The 14,715-nt window shown below is 28.1% G+C and overlaps 3 protein-coding genes across 3 annotated transcripts in view; all 3 read right to left on the bottom strand.

The window, feature by feature from the left end:
* Positions 1-14,715, bottom strand: part of LOC123292253 (protein O-mannosyl-transferase Tmtc3) — a 72,456-nt gene that overhangs the window by 42,567 nt on the left and 15,174 nt on the right. The window contains exon 2 of the mRNA XM_044872830.1: positions 3,102-3,238. Coding sequence (XP_044728765.1) covers positions 3,102-3,238 — 137 coding nt within the window. The remainder of the gene's footprint in view (positions 1-3,101; positions 3,239-14,715) is intronic.
* On the bottom strand, positions 8,183-9,937 carry LOC123292255. The gene is made up of 2 exons (XM_044872832.1): positions 9,477-9,937; positions 8,183-8,361 (listed from the first exon to the last, which is right to left on the bottom strand). The coding sequence occupies exons 1-2, from the start codon at positions 9,904-9,906 to the stop codon at positions 8,237-8,239; spliced, it is 555 nt and encodes a 184-aa protein (XP_044728767.1). The 5' UTR covers positions 9,907-9,937; the 3' UTR covers positions 8,183-8,236.
* Positions 11,464-12,794, bottom strand: LOC123292254. The gene is made up of 3 exons (XM_044872831.1): positions 12,417-12,794; positions 12,104-12,356; positions 11,464-11,589 (listed from the first exon to the last, which is right to left on the bottom strand). Exons 1-3 carry the CDS (start codon positions 12,705-12,707, stop codon positions 11,549-11,551), a joined length of 585 nt encoding a protein of 194 aa, XP_044728766.1. The 5' UTR covers positions 12,708-12,794; the 3' UTR covers positions 11,464-11,548.

The following is a 14,715-nucleotide window of genomic DNA, read 5'->3' as shown; positions in this document are numbered from 1 at the left end:
AGTATCATTCATAGTGATTGTCAAGAAAAAAAATTTAAAAATTGTTAAATTTTAAAATTTAGCTTATCTACCCTTACCTAGTCAGCCTTATTGTTTATATTTTAGAATTTGAAAGTTGGAATTTTTTGCCTGAAGTCAACAATAATCTGTCCAAACACTCTGTACGAATTTATAGTTCTAATTTATTTTCATATGGGAATTATTTATTCTTACACACTTAATACTAACTCCAAAAAAAATAATTTTTTTCTGTAGAGAAAAAAAGAAATGAAAAATGGGTAATTTGACTAAATAACTGTAAATGTAAATTAAGAATGAAAAAGTAAAGAGCATATAACTAATTCAATTAAATGTTTATATATTGTATACAGATACATACAGAGTGATTTAAAAAAGAAATTCACCCTTATATTTCGAACAAAGAATGGAAAATAATACAACGCAAAAACACGTATCGGTTTATTTTTAGAGCGAATGAAAATATATCACTGGTTTTTTTTATACAAAGTCGCCTTCACCTAAAAACTGTAAGAATAGGTTAGGTTAGGTTATATTGGCTGTCCACGAAGGACACACTTAGGCTATAGAGCCCATTGTGATACCATATATGTGTTTTACCACCCTTCCGCTTATAATTTCATTTATCAGCTCCTCAATTATTTTCAGAGGCTGAGTGCACCTCCTTCATGCATATACCATACCCTAAGTAAGTCGCCTTATCGCCGATACCATAGTGTACTCCATACCTAAGTAAGAATAGTGTAGAAAAAAAATTTTGTGGATATAAGTTAGGTATTTGTTTTTCGATAATAAATAAGAATCTGTTAAATAAAACTGTTATTTTGAAAATTTGCTGATTAAAAATTTCTTATAGGAAACTTTATAACGTGAAAATTTTAGTAATCAGGTACTTAAAATGAACGAATACATGCTTTTCCGTTTTTTTTCCATCCAGCCTTCGAAATATAAGGGTGTAAGCTTTTTAAAAAATCACCCTGCATAGATGTAGCTGTTATGGAGAGATGTTGTTGTATACATGTTTCTTTTCTGCGCATCTGGGAAACCAGATCGTGAATTTTTAATTATCAGTTTTTTACTTAAGACATAAACAAAATAAATGAAATATATACCTATTTTTTTACTTCCACATGAACAAACTATATAATGATTTGTCTATTACTTTGGTTTGTAGGTCAAATTTTCTTTAATTTTATTTAATGAGTAGAAATAAAAAGTTCTAAGGTGGTTAATCTATGATATCAAAGAAAATCTACATTTTAACGGTCCGTATCTCAATAATTGTGCTCACATTTTTCTATAAAGCTGCAAACTAATGTGTATTTTAACCATGCTTGACCTAAGAACCTTTTACTTTTTAAGGCATTTTTTATAATTCTTATAGGAATGGTATTACAAAATAAATGCTGAAATCGTTTTGTCAGACTTGGAAGCCTATTTTGTCTGACAAAATACTGGAAGCCTGAAAATTGCATAACAACATAATTTTCAAATTTACGGGCATTTTCTTTTATTAAATATCGGACAAACGATACCTATTAGCTTTCGAATTTTAGCTTTTCAGAAAACAACTCAAACAAAAATTGTAGAGTCTGATGGTGGACATCATGTTCTGACATCAGGTTGGGGCTAGTTTTTTGTTTTGCTTTAATAGCCAATTTAAATCCTTAACGGTAAGAGATAGAATAACACTTTAACATGAAAACTTGTTTCTTTAACGTTATCTTTCGGATGAATCGATAGAAAATACGCTTAAAGTTTATCGATATCGTAGGTTAAAGTCGTGGACACAGAACAGTAGTTACACTTATTACTTTATTACTCACAATCGGCCAAGGCAAAAAGAAGTAAATTATGTGTTTAACTTTTAAAATATATTTTGTTTTAAATTGTATGTTTGTTGAGTTCATAGAAGTTATGTGATGTGCTTATAATAATTTCATCATACTTTTTGCGTTAATTTTTAATGTTAATTAAAAAGTATAAAAACATGTTTTCAAAGTATTTCAAATATTGAAATTAAGATAAGGGATAAGTTACTTCATACATATATATTACAGTTTGACTTGGAAAATATTAACATATTTTACGATATTAACTTCTTAAATTTCGTTTTTGTTTATATATATATATATATAACTGAATTTATTCATTTCAATAAGGTTTAGATACAAAGTAGTTTTATGAAATATAACATTACACTGAGTTATAACAATTTGTTAAATTTTATGTTAAACAAAAACTCGGATTAAAAAGAAAAAACTTAAAAAAAATTTGGCTTAAAGTAATTCTTTTTTCAAATTTTAGGTAGGGATGGTTAAGTCTCACAAAAAGTTGACTTTCAACTTTATGGTCTACCTTCATACCTTCAACATTTAAAGTCGATTAATCGGCTCGAAATGTCCTCTTTTCAGAAGATGGTAAAATTAAAAATAATTTGATTATATAGACAGATAGGCCTGTACTGGGCAAGTTCCTAATGTTAATTATTTATTTAGTAAATACTAGTTTTACTAGCGACTTTGCGTGCGTTTTTGTCCTAAAATAAGCAAAGATCATTAAAAAGTAAATAAAATGATTTGAAACACACGGGGTGAAAGTCATACAATTTATGGACATCTGTACAATCAAGGTTATCAAACATGCTTCTTACAAAAAAAGATAGTCAGTCATTTGCTTTATGCGTCAAATATAAGCTGGTGTATTGCTAATTTTTTATTTCTGGTAAACTACCTACAATTACGGTGTGAATTTTTTAATATCACACTTTTAGAAACGAAAATAAATTTCACAAATTACCTATTATCAGATACGCGAAAAGGATAAAAATTACTTTTTCATTTACTGTCTAGATTTACATATTTTGTCGGCTGGTAACTTTATTTTCACCTGGCAATATAATTATCATTTGAACATATTAATCATAATTAATCCATGTTTATTTCAGATTTAAAGGATGAAAGAAGGATATAATATTACAAGAATGAACTTTCCTTAGGGAATATTTTTCATATTATTTGATAAAATATATTTAAGATGGTGTTATGTTTTAGATTGAATAAAATGAAAAAGTTAAAACTTACCGGAAATACATAAGACACACCACAGCATGCAGCAACATATTTACAAAATGATACCCCATGGGCTCTAGTTGATGAAAAAGGTAATTCCATCGAAATGTTAGAACGCACAGGGGTCGATAAGATTTGTGACTTTGTTCCTGTAAAAAAAAAAGAAGTATGAATATATATTAAAACGTCAACTATTGTTTTTCTGTTTAAAAGGATTTTAGAAAAAGATTCGATTATTTGAAATGAATTTTTTTTTTCATTTTCTGAATTTTTTCAAGCAACATTTTATTTAGTTCATATGATCTTCATTATAACCTATATACCGGTAATAAATTAAATTGCATTCCCTGAATACAGGCATGTATTTTAATGTAATCAAGGCGATGTGCTCTAAAAACTTTTTTTAATCATTTTATTTTATTGATTGATTAGAAATTATGTGAAGAATGTTGCAGCTTAATCCACCGCCTTTAGCTACAAATATATTTTCCATTTATAAGCATATTTCGAAATATCTTTCCGAATGCTAAACTGTAACTACGACGAGGTTTGTAGGTTTAGCTCTTCTTTCAAAAATAAAGCTATAAAATTCGTAAAAACGAATGCCTGATTTTGCTTGACCCTGATTAAGTTCATTTTTCTACTTTTTTTTTAAGTTTCTTCAATTATTCTTTTTTTTTGTAATCCTGTTCAGATCGAAGTTTTTTTTTTACATTTCGATACCTGTATTATATCACAAGGTTGAACAATGCATTATGGTATTTATTTCAATAAATATGTCTCAACTCGAAGTCAACAAAAATTCATTCTTATTTGAACAACTAGCTGGTTTCGTTTCACCTACAATTTTATTTGAGTATAGCTTTTGATAGTATAGCTTATTACTTCAAATTTTAAAGTATGCAAACTTTAACAATATGCAAAAAAGTAACATAGCTTTTTTTCTCCATAAGAAGACAAATTTTTAAGTTACCGCATTTGAAAATTTGAAATAATTACAAAAGTTGATTGAGTTACAGTCATTTGAGTGATGCCAAATATCAGTTTGACTGGGTAAGACAACAAATAAAAATTGTTTAACTTTGCCACATTGATATTTCGAAGCTTTTTGATCGACTTAAATCGTTATTTAAAAAAAAAACATCGTACTGAACTGTATAAAGATAAACGAAAACAGAAGAGGCTTCAAATTTGTGGGGAAGCAAAATCGATTCTTCGCTTTTAAGGATTCCATAGATTTTTTCGATTTGAGCATCAAGTTCCATATACTTCTTTTTCCCATGGTTCGCAGGTGTTCATTGTCAGAGCTTTTTTATCCGTAGCTAATGAATAAAAACTTTCTTTGCAATCCATTACATTCCGTATGGGATCGATAGGTCTTTGAAAAGAGAATGAAAATTCATCAATAATTATTTTTCCCAAATTATTATATCTCGACTTTTAAACTTTCATGTCTTCAAAACTTTAGGGGCTTCAATTCCGTGAAATGCAATAAATAAAAATAATTGATATAATTGAACTATATTTTTATTGTGTAGTAAATAGGTATTCAATTTTTGGAGTTAAATATTGATTATTATAATTCATACGATCTTTGTGTAGTAAATAGGTATTCAATTTTTGGAGTTAAATATTGATTATTATAATTCATACGATCTTAATGAACATTTGCTGTCAAAGAAAAGGTTTATTTAATTAAACATTAGCATGCCATTTATTCCAAATTTTGAGTGTAGGTACAACATATTACATGTAATAAAATAAATACCGAGACCACGAGCTCATCATGAAGTGAACTTTTTATGATTCTTTTTTCCTGACATTTGGAAAAATGAAGCAAGTAGTTGAGTAAGAAAGAAAAAATAATCCTGTCAAGAGTTTCAAACTTTCTACCATATATTTTTACGTATTGTGTTGTTTCTATGATTTATCAAAATAGAAGACAAAAAAATCAAAGAAATTATACATCATTGTGGGTTGCCGATTTAAAAAGTACACATATATTACAACCAAAGTTTTTAAGACGTTTAAATTTATCTATGTCAAAAATAATTTCGTAAATGGTTCGTTGAACAACGGATTATGTAAAAGGAGCTTTAGTTTTAATGTGTTCTATATATATTCTTACTAAAATTTTTAATGAAACTAGCAAGCTTGTGCTTTACTGTAATAGCATTCAGGATTATTTTTTAATAAGTTAATTCCATCATTGTTTTTCGAAAACGGAACGCAAAATCAAAAAACGAAAAAACGCGCGCCGGCTCATTTTTAAGGAAGAATGAAAATACAGTAGTTACAAACAGCAGACAACTTTGTTTTTTTAAATAGAGCTAAGTATTTTTGTTCTTTGCCGCAAAAAAAAAACCACTATTGTTTTTAAAATGTTTGCTAGACCTCAATGTTTGGTACATGATTTTACGGTTTTAAAGTTAAAGCTGTACGTATAATATGGACTCAAAAATTATTCGAATAAAAATTGTTTGAAAAGAGTTTGAAGAGTTCCAAAGAACAAGAATATGCTACAAAAACTATGTAGCTCCATTTAAAAAACACAGTTAAGGCGTCTTTGATTATGAAGACATCCCCGCATAAAAAATGGATACTATATTTTCATTATCCTAAAAAGGAGCCGATACTAGTTTTGACTTTCTATGATTTCCCATGGCCTATTAACAAGAAAACGTGTTAGTAGATTAGATGATTCGAAGTCAATAACGCAAACAAATTACAACCAAAGTCACCTATTAAAAGAATTTTCAAACAAATTTATAAAGGTTTAAGAAAATCTATTATATGAAAATTTCTGTGAACCTTAATCACGAAAGGTCTTACGACGGTCAACTTAAAAATTTCAAACGACATATCCCGTTTATTTTACGTGCGGATAATTATTCAGTCATAAGTCAAGGAGTATTTTCATACAAAAAAAGTTGGTGTGAACTTGGGTAATCCAGAGCAACAAAATCATTTTCATCATTCCAAGTTAATCATTAGGATTACATAGCAAAATACATCTTATATAAGATATCTTGTATGTCATCAGATTGTAGTAAGAATCGTTATTTTATAATAAATCTAGTCAGATTATAAAGCATCGATAGATTGTGAACGAACAATAAGATTTAAAATCCAACGTTAAAAATAACGCTAAATGCTATACAAAACTAATTACATGTATTTATATTTTGAACTCATATTAAAATATAAGATATTAATTTTATTGAAAGCAATTCTACTCCATTATACACTCTTCACCAAAATTAACGGAAAAAAAAATTTGTTTATCACAATTCCACTCAATCTTAGATAATCGTCATTTAGCAAATCATTGCATTGTGTTTTGTTTCTAAAAATTTTAAGATTTAAACGTTCTTCACGAGGTACTATTAATTTTTATCGTAATTTTCATCAAAATGTTTGATAAATCTAAAGTTTTTACTGGGAATCAAAATTGAAATCTGTACTGTGTATTCTTTAAAGCCAAAATTTAAGATTGTTTACCAGACCTTTTCATTCTTAAACATATCAGAGATAATTGGGGGCTTTTGGGTTCAGCCCAATACATCTAGACCCAGGAGTTTAGTAACTTAGTAAGTAATCAGGACATTTTTCACAGGCAAGACTAAAACAAAGGTTACAAAGATACGAATTACTTTTACATTTAATCGGACTTCGCTCGCTACCGTCAAAGTCTTCAAGCACTTATTTTCGCAAAATTTTTTCGAATTCCTAAATGCGTTAAGTGTAGTATACAAGCACCTTATTATGTTCGATGTGTTTCAAGCAAATCTTGTTTTTTGCCTTGCTCATCAAAAACAAAAAAGTATAGCTTTAATTTTCTTCCTCAAAACAAACTTTAATTTTCCTTTTGCTGACTTCCAGACTTTTAAGGATATAGCGAAAAAGAAGATCAATAGAAACTTTTAAATGATTCAAGTCTTTGCAATGAGTTCAGTTACGATTATTTGTAGCTGTAATATTGATCAACAGTTTTTGTTTCGTTAATTTTGGCCTCGAGTGTAATTCACCAACCCTAAGTACGTACTAAATAATTTATTTAGGTTTATCAAACAAACATTACTAAATTGAAAAGTTATAAATTTGTTGTATGTGAATTATGTAGGTATAGATGTAGGCCATGTTATATAGCTTCACTGATGGCTGGCTCGTTCCATTCATTATTAATATTCATCGATGTGTTAAAATCAATATTTGAATAATTCAAACATATATAATGCGAACTTGTTATAAATTTTTCCTCAAAAATTTAATTTTCATATAAAATAAAAATTGGTAAAAACCACATCCAAGTATAATGCACAAGCATATTTACTAACAAAGTTTAATTTTATTACTTTATAATAATTTATTTCGCTTGAAAATATTGAGGGGGCATAAAAGTCTAATGCACAAAAGTCTTTGCATAGAATTGTTATTTTGGAACGACTAGAAATATGAACCGCACAAAAACTTTTGGCACATGTGTTAATTGAATTACTTTCCACCTATCCGTCTATACGTGAACACAATAAGTAAAACTTGATATCCACACGAATAATTTTCTAGCATAATAAAAAGTTAAAAAAATAAAAACTAGACCGACTAGAAACGACTCAACCGATATTATGCAATTATTTTCGGCTCATATTGACGTTAATACGCCTCCATCGGCACCTCAATGAAGTCGATATCATTTTTTGTTCGCGCGATATCGACCAGGAAAAAATTTAAGACGGGCTGCTTTCTCAAGAGAGCTTTTATAGGCAATTTGCTTTCAACTTTTTTAAAAATATAATTTCAAAAAATAATCTATCAAAGTAATGCCAATACATTGCCTAGAAATAAATTAGTCTTATAATTTTAGAGGTATACCACTTGATACAAGATCTGGAAACTTTTATCGGTAGCTTATTTTCCCAGGACAAAATAATCGTCTGTTATTTATAACTGTTTTTCATTTTAATCGGCTACAAAATAAATTGTTTTAAATTGTCTTAGTTAAGTTCATTAATATCTGATTTTTAATTATCCTTTTTGTTTTAATTTGCTTCAATTTTTTAAATTTTTAATTCAATATATAGGAAAACAAAACATTGATTTAAAAATATTTATTTACAAAAACAGCTTTTTAGTTTACAGATTATAATTTACGTATGGGTGCGGCATTTACCCTTTACAAGTTCTTGATCTTCACCACATCTATTTGGTACTTTAAATATACTTCTAGTGTCCCCTGGAGTTGTTGTTTCTGGAAGATCTACTTGTTTAAGGTCTGTAATAAACAAACATAATGTAACACAAACATGATTTCAAGTTTCACATTCGGTTGTAATTGTATTATAACAAATAAGGAACAAATTCGAAATGTATTTTATTTTATTTCTGGTTTGCTAATTAAAATTTTTAATACATCGGCTAAAATATGATATTTTTGGGACAAAAATATCAAAAGGTGAATATTTTTAATTTCGTTCTATTTATAATATTATGTTCGAATATCATACCTTCTCGAAAAGAAAGGATTTCATGTAATTGATCATTAAAGATTGAATTTTGTAATGTAGAGTATATCTAATGTTGAATGAACGAAAAATTTTGTTTTATAAATTAAACTTTCTACATTACGCTAAAATTCTATAAATCCGATTAATAGTGATGTATTACATAATGCTTTTAAATAGTTAATCTCCAGATTCAAATTTTTAATTTCTGTTAAGAATAAATTTAGAGTGTATCAACCCTAATTCGGATTTAATTTTATGGAAAATATTATATAATACACCAGATAAACAAACGTTAAATCAAATTTGAAGAGAAAACGGTTTCGGTTATAAAAATTAACAAAGCTAATATTATAACAAAATATTGCTCTAATAATAATTCGATGATTCCTGCAAATTTATTTGCAACAGGTCGACAATTTTCATAGATGTGCTCCTTAGTTGTATTAACCTGAGCGAGGGCACTACTGAGAAACACAAGCTTTTAAAAACATAAGTTTCAGCAAATTTTTAGTGGTGCCGCTAGTTTAAAATTAGTGAATAACCGTGTTTTTTTTTCTAGTAAGAAGATTAATAAAAACTAAATACAAAAAATATTTGTCTGTATTTTGACACCCTGAAAATTGCATTTGCTTTTGATTTATCTTCTTGTTAGACAAAAACTCGCTAGAATATTCATCAATTTTTTAGGTGGAGACGCAATTAAACTTTACCAGCCCAAATCCTTAAAAACTTTGATTTTTGAATAGTACCCTTGGACAACCTAAGAATTAAAAATTTTTTGATAATAATCAAAAAACTGTCACCAATTGAAACGCTATATGTGTATCTCAGTTTGCATAAAATTTAATTATAAAAAATGAATTCGAATGTTTATTGTATTTACCTTCACCAAAATCAAATATTTTGTCTTCAATATTATCAATATGATCAATATTTTCTTCACGTTGTTGTTTTGATTGCATTGAACCAATAGTCGTTGTTGATTGTGAAACAAACTCTTCGTCATCAATTTTCTCAGTAGTTCTTTCACCATGGTTTCGATTATTATTTCTATTAGTATTCACTACTCTATTTGTGTTAGACACCGGTACATCCTCATAGTTACTATTTCCAATTGATCCATATTGACCTCTTTGATTTGAATTACCACGGTGTATAGTTATTAAGTTATTTTGAAGCGGATTTTTTATTGGAAACACTAAATTTGGTACATCTTTTATGGTTTTCGAAAATAGATGTAATGAATTAACAATTAAAAGTAAATTAAAAATACAAATGATCAACAATTTAGCCATGGTTATAGTTAGGTACATGCAATAAGATAAATTATATTAACTGTGTATTATTTTTATCAATATTGCTGTATTTATAACTTATCTTAAAAATAGGACGCGATTATATTTAGATTTATTAAAAATGATGAATTCATTATGAACTTTTAGGATTTTGTATCAAAAATATTAAAAAATTCTTAATGGCATAAAATATTACTTCGCTTACTACTCATAACACAATAACATTTTAATACTTTGTGGCCTGTGTATATGAAATATATCAGAGCAGTTCAAGTTTAGTCCCAAGTTTTTAGCGTTTAAAAATGTTGATACTACAAACAAAATTTTATTTTAGGCTTTCATAAAATCACCTAATTAGTCTATTTCAAAATAAGTTAATCGCGACCATAACCAAAAGAAACGAACAAAAGTTTAAACGATTTTCTGATTCGTTTAAAGCCCTCTGGAAATGTTCAATAGTACAGGGCATTTTGAATACGGATCACATTATCATTCAGATGCTGGTAGAAAAATGAGAATAGTATTTGAAAATTTAAGATTGGGAAAGTACGTTTGGGAGAACAAATAAAAAGTGAATGGTGAAAGAGTGTGTGTGCTGGGTCATGGCATGAAATCAGGGTACTGTTTTTTATTGAATTGCCAAGGAACAAATGAGCATATGAGAATTAGAATGCAGTATTTTGGGTTAAGAAATCCGGATCAAATTTTGAATGTGAGAGAATAGGAGAATGTGGCAATGATACACGTATATCAACGATAAATTACAAAAGATATGTTTAATTTGTTAATGAAACACTATTTAATGCTATTTGATTAGGTCTCACTATGCATATCAAATAAATGGGTATTAAGAAAAATTTTTAATCAATTTGAATTGGTTCCCACTGCTTCCACAAAAAAATATAATATCTTTTCGGTTCTGATGCAATAATTTTTGCGGTTTTTACATATGTTACCCACTTTGATCAAAATATTTTTGTTGTTATTGTTGATTATGTATTGTATATATTACAGTAGGTACGGGTAAGTACAGTAAGTAACAGCAGGAATTTACTATTTTACTAAGAGAAAAAAATTTTATCACCAAGAAGAAATTATATGTTTCGTTTAGGAAAAATTTACGACGTTTTCGAAAATCTATATTGTTACTTTTATAGACCATAGGGTCCATTGTGATACCGTAAATGGGTTACTTTTATAGAATAGATTGAAATAATTATTTTTTTGAAAGCCAAAATTAAGACACCACGTTGCGCGACATAAGTATTGCTTATTTGCATGGCCTCAGACTTTACACATGTGTACTAGCTGATTTCTTTGTTATCAATATATTTATTTTATTGAGGTTATTTAAATATATTTTAAAAGCTTACCCTTGAACTTTCTTTTACGTAATATTAAAATAATAATGTCGACTTCAAATAATTGATTTTTTTTTTAATGCTAAAATTTGGAGTTCAAATGAAATTAAAAAGTTTATGAAATGATAACAAATTTATTTAAGATATTTCTAACAAATTTGTGGTCATTCATCTACTTTTTTGTTTTACGCCCAGGATATAATTACAAGAAATATATGCAGAAATTTGTCACTCGATTTTATTTATCTAATAATAGTAACATAAATATATACAGGTAAGTTCATGAGTAAATATAATTTTTATTCTTCGTTGCCGAAACGTACGTCTATTTTCACACCATCTAGAAAATATTATTATTTTTTAAATTCTTAGCATTGTTGGTTAAAGACAGTGACATGATCGACATTAATAAGAAACGTCTTTCGTATTCATTCTTTTATCTTAATTTTGTTTAAAGGCATTTAAAGTGATAGTTGCTATCAGATGCTACTTTCTTCATAATCCTCAGGCTGGCTGTTTTTGTCATGCACTTACTCGTGCTTTGATTTATCACACTTTTAAACCGTGATCAAGTACAAAAATTTACTATAAAACGTGATGAAGTACAAAAATTTATTATAAAAAAGTAGTAACTAAATAACTGTTATATTTAATTGGGCTTCGGAAAAATTGAAATCTTGAGTCTAAAACAAGAAAACAAAATTTTCCTGGCCATAATATTTGGTGACAATCAACAGTTTTACATACTTTATCTGAAGTTTCAGTTACGATTTAATAGACTGTGCCAATATGGTTTGCATACGCATGCGCTTCAATGATCTCCGCTCTTAAATCTTTCAAAATACATTACTTACTTTGTGAATTGCCCACAGTGGGATCCGTTACAGTAGTATCGTCTTGTCGTATAGGTCTTCTTGTAAAAATATAATCATTTGAACTTGAATATCCAACATCGTTATTTTGGTTCGGTAAATCATCAAGATTGATTGGCTTTCTGCGAATATTATTACTTGGTTTTACACCGCTATTATGAAATTCATAGCCTTGGTTATTATTACCAAGAATGCCCGCTTGTGATTCATATCCATTTTGATTATTAATTTCACCCTGTAACAACGAACTATCATCGATTCCTTGTTTTAATTGAGTATTACCTTCAAGATTTACATGTCCAAAATTTCCCTCCGGTGAATATTCTTTAATTCCATGCGATCCAAAATTTTGATTAATGTTTCGATCGTGATTGTGTTCAAACCCGTGGGGTCGTACATCAGCACTATTTTTATCGCAGTTTTTACCAATTAATTTTCCGATACTATGGTGCACTTTTTGTTCAACTCTGTCTAAGGTGGTTGCCACATGATTGGCGATACCGGATAGGAGTTTTAAATGACAATCGTTCAATTCAACCAAAGCAAAAAGTACGATAAAAACACATATTCTATTTTGTAAAAACATTATTAACAACAATTCAATAACAAAATAATGATTATAAAACTATATGAATTTATTTACTGTTTTTTCTTACTAACAAAATAATAAATTTTTTGCCCAAGCATTGATATTGAAATACGCTGTGTAATAAATAACAGTAGTGGTGCAAAAAGTATTTGTGTTATTAAAAATTGGATTTTTAAAATTTAATTTTTGTGTTGTTTTTTGTGCTTCAGCATATGATAATGTTGTTGAGCGGTTTTGGTAAAAAATATTAATTTTGCTGTAGACCAAACAAAAGTCAGATGATTTTAAATAAATTATAGCTTAAATAAAACTGCGCAGGCTTTTATCATAAAAATTACCAACAATTTCTTAGAAAGTTGAGTAAAAAACAAGAGGTAGGTAATCCAAGAGCTGACACATTTAGAGCACGGATTTGACTCATCTAGTTATTTAGCTTTAAAGTATCGTCTATGGTACTTGTATAGGAAATGATTAGTCCCGTGAACATTCTAAAGTTGGTTAGGTACTGCGCAAGATTAAAGTAAGGTAAAATACATGAGTGGAAAGATATTAATAACCCAGCATTGTACGAATCTATGTTTACAATCAGTTAAATGTTTTGAGAGCATACATTTCATGAAATAATAATCTGAGATGAAAAGTTAATTATAACTTTGCATTGAATTTTTAAAGACCAATTTAACTATATATAATAAGATGTTGCTCATTTACATTTTATCTCTTGAAAATCTAATAAAATGATGCTTGGTTATTCCTTTCATAGGGCATAGTGTATATACAATACGACCAATACTTGGCCCAATTTTTGTAATTAATGACAATTGTATCAACAAGAAATATGTGATGTAAAGTTTGATCAATAAAAAAAATCAAATCTGGCTTTAACGCTTATGAATAAAAGAATCGCATACTCGCTTATCTAAATGTTGTAAATTCGACACTGATCTAAAATTTATATTGTTTTTAGTATAAACAATTCATTATCAATTTATCTCAGAGAAATAACATGGGGAAGTACAAGCTAAATTACTTGATAATTTTCTAAGTTCAATGTAAATGAAGAGAAAATTTATTAATTAATATCAACTTATTTAATAATTTGAAAGCACGAAAATTTCCGCCCATCTATGCGTACCGTGCGCAGATGAAACTAGACCGATTTGCTAGTTTTTATTTAATAGCAATACATATATTTTATTATACTTTTAAAATTCTGTTAAAATTCTATTGACATAGATAGATTGATGTCAAACGAATAATTTGGTTTAATAATTATTTCTTATGTAATTTTATCGTATTGCTTGAGTAAGTTGTGTGAATAAACTCATCTAAATAGAGCACAGAATAAAGTAGAAACAAGTGAACGTGGTTAGAGTACATACAAGTATATAATAGACAACATTGGAAAGATCATACTCCTTCGAATGTATAATATAAAGAAAGATTCATTTATTATGACATGTATGTATAAACTGTCGACTATGAAACAAAAGGAATATATATATATATATATATATATATATATATATATATATATATATATATATATATATATATATATATATATATATATCTTATATCGTTTGACATTACCAGAGGATAAATAAGAATATTTCTTCTCTATCAAATATTATTTCTTTCTATTTGTCTGAGACAACAATGGAAATAATCTATGACATCGTCAGTAAGGACATGTGCTAAGCTACCTCACCATCATTAATAATAAAAATAGCCATAAAACTTCTGAGTAAAGTCATCCTTCAGTGACTCCCAGTTTCCTCTGACCTGAGTCGTCATCTAGTATAATATAAATATTTCTTATCTTTGCCGTCATCTATTTACTTGATTCGAATACGATTACTCTTGCAATAAGCCAAAGAAAAAGTGGAAAAGTGCATCGTTTTTGGAATAAGCCACAACAATTGGAACGGAAGAAGCAAATGGATTACTCATCAACCCAAGCAGGAGCTCATAGCAGCCGGTAGATTTTTTAGTAATTTTCATT

This window comes from Chrysoperla carnea, chromosome 2 (assembly GCF_905475395.1).
Source record: "Chrysoperla carnea chromosome 2, inChrCarn1.1, whole genome shotgun sequence".
Lineage (NCBI taxonomy): Eukaryota > Metazoa > Arthropoda > Insecta > Neuroptera > Chrysopidae > Chrysoperla > Chrysoperla carnea.
The sequence above is the reverse complement of the archived record's forward strand: the minus strand, read 5'-3'. Positions and strand labels throughout refer to the sequence as shown.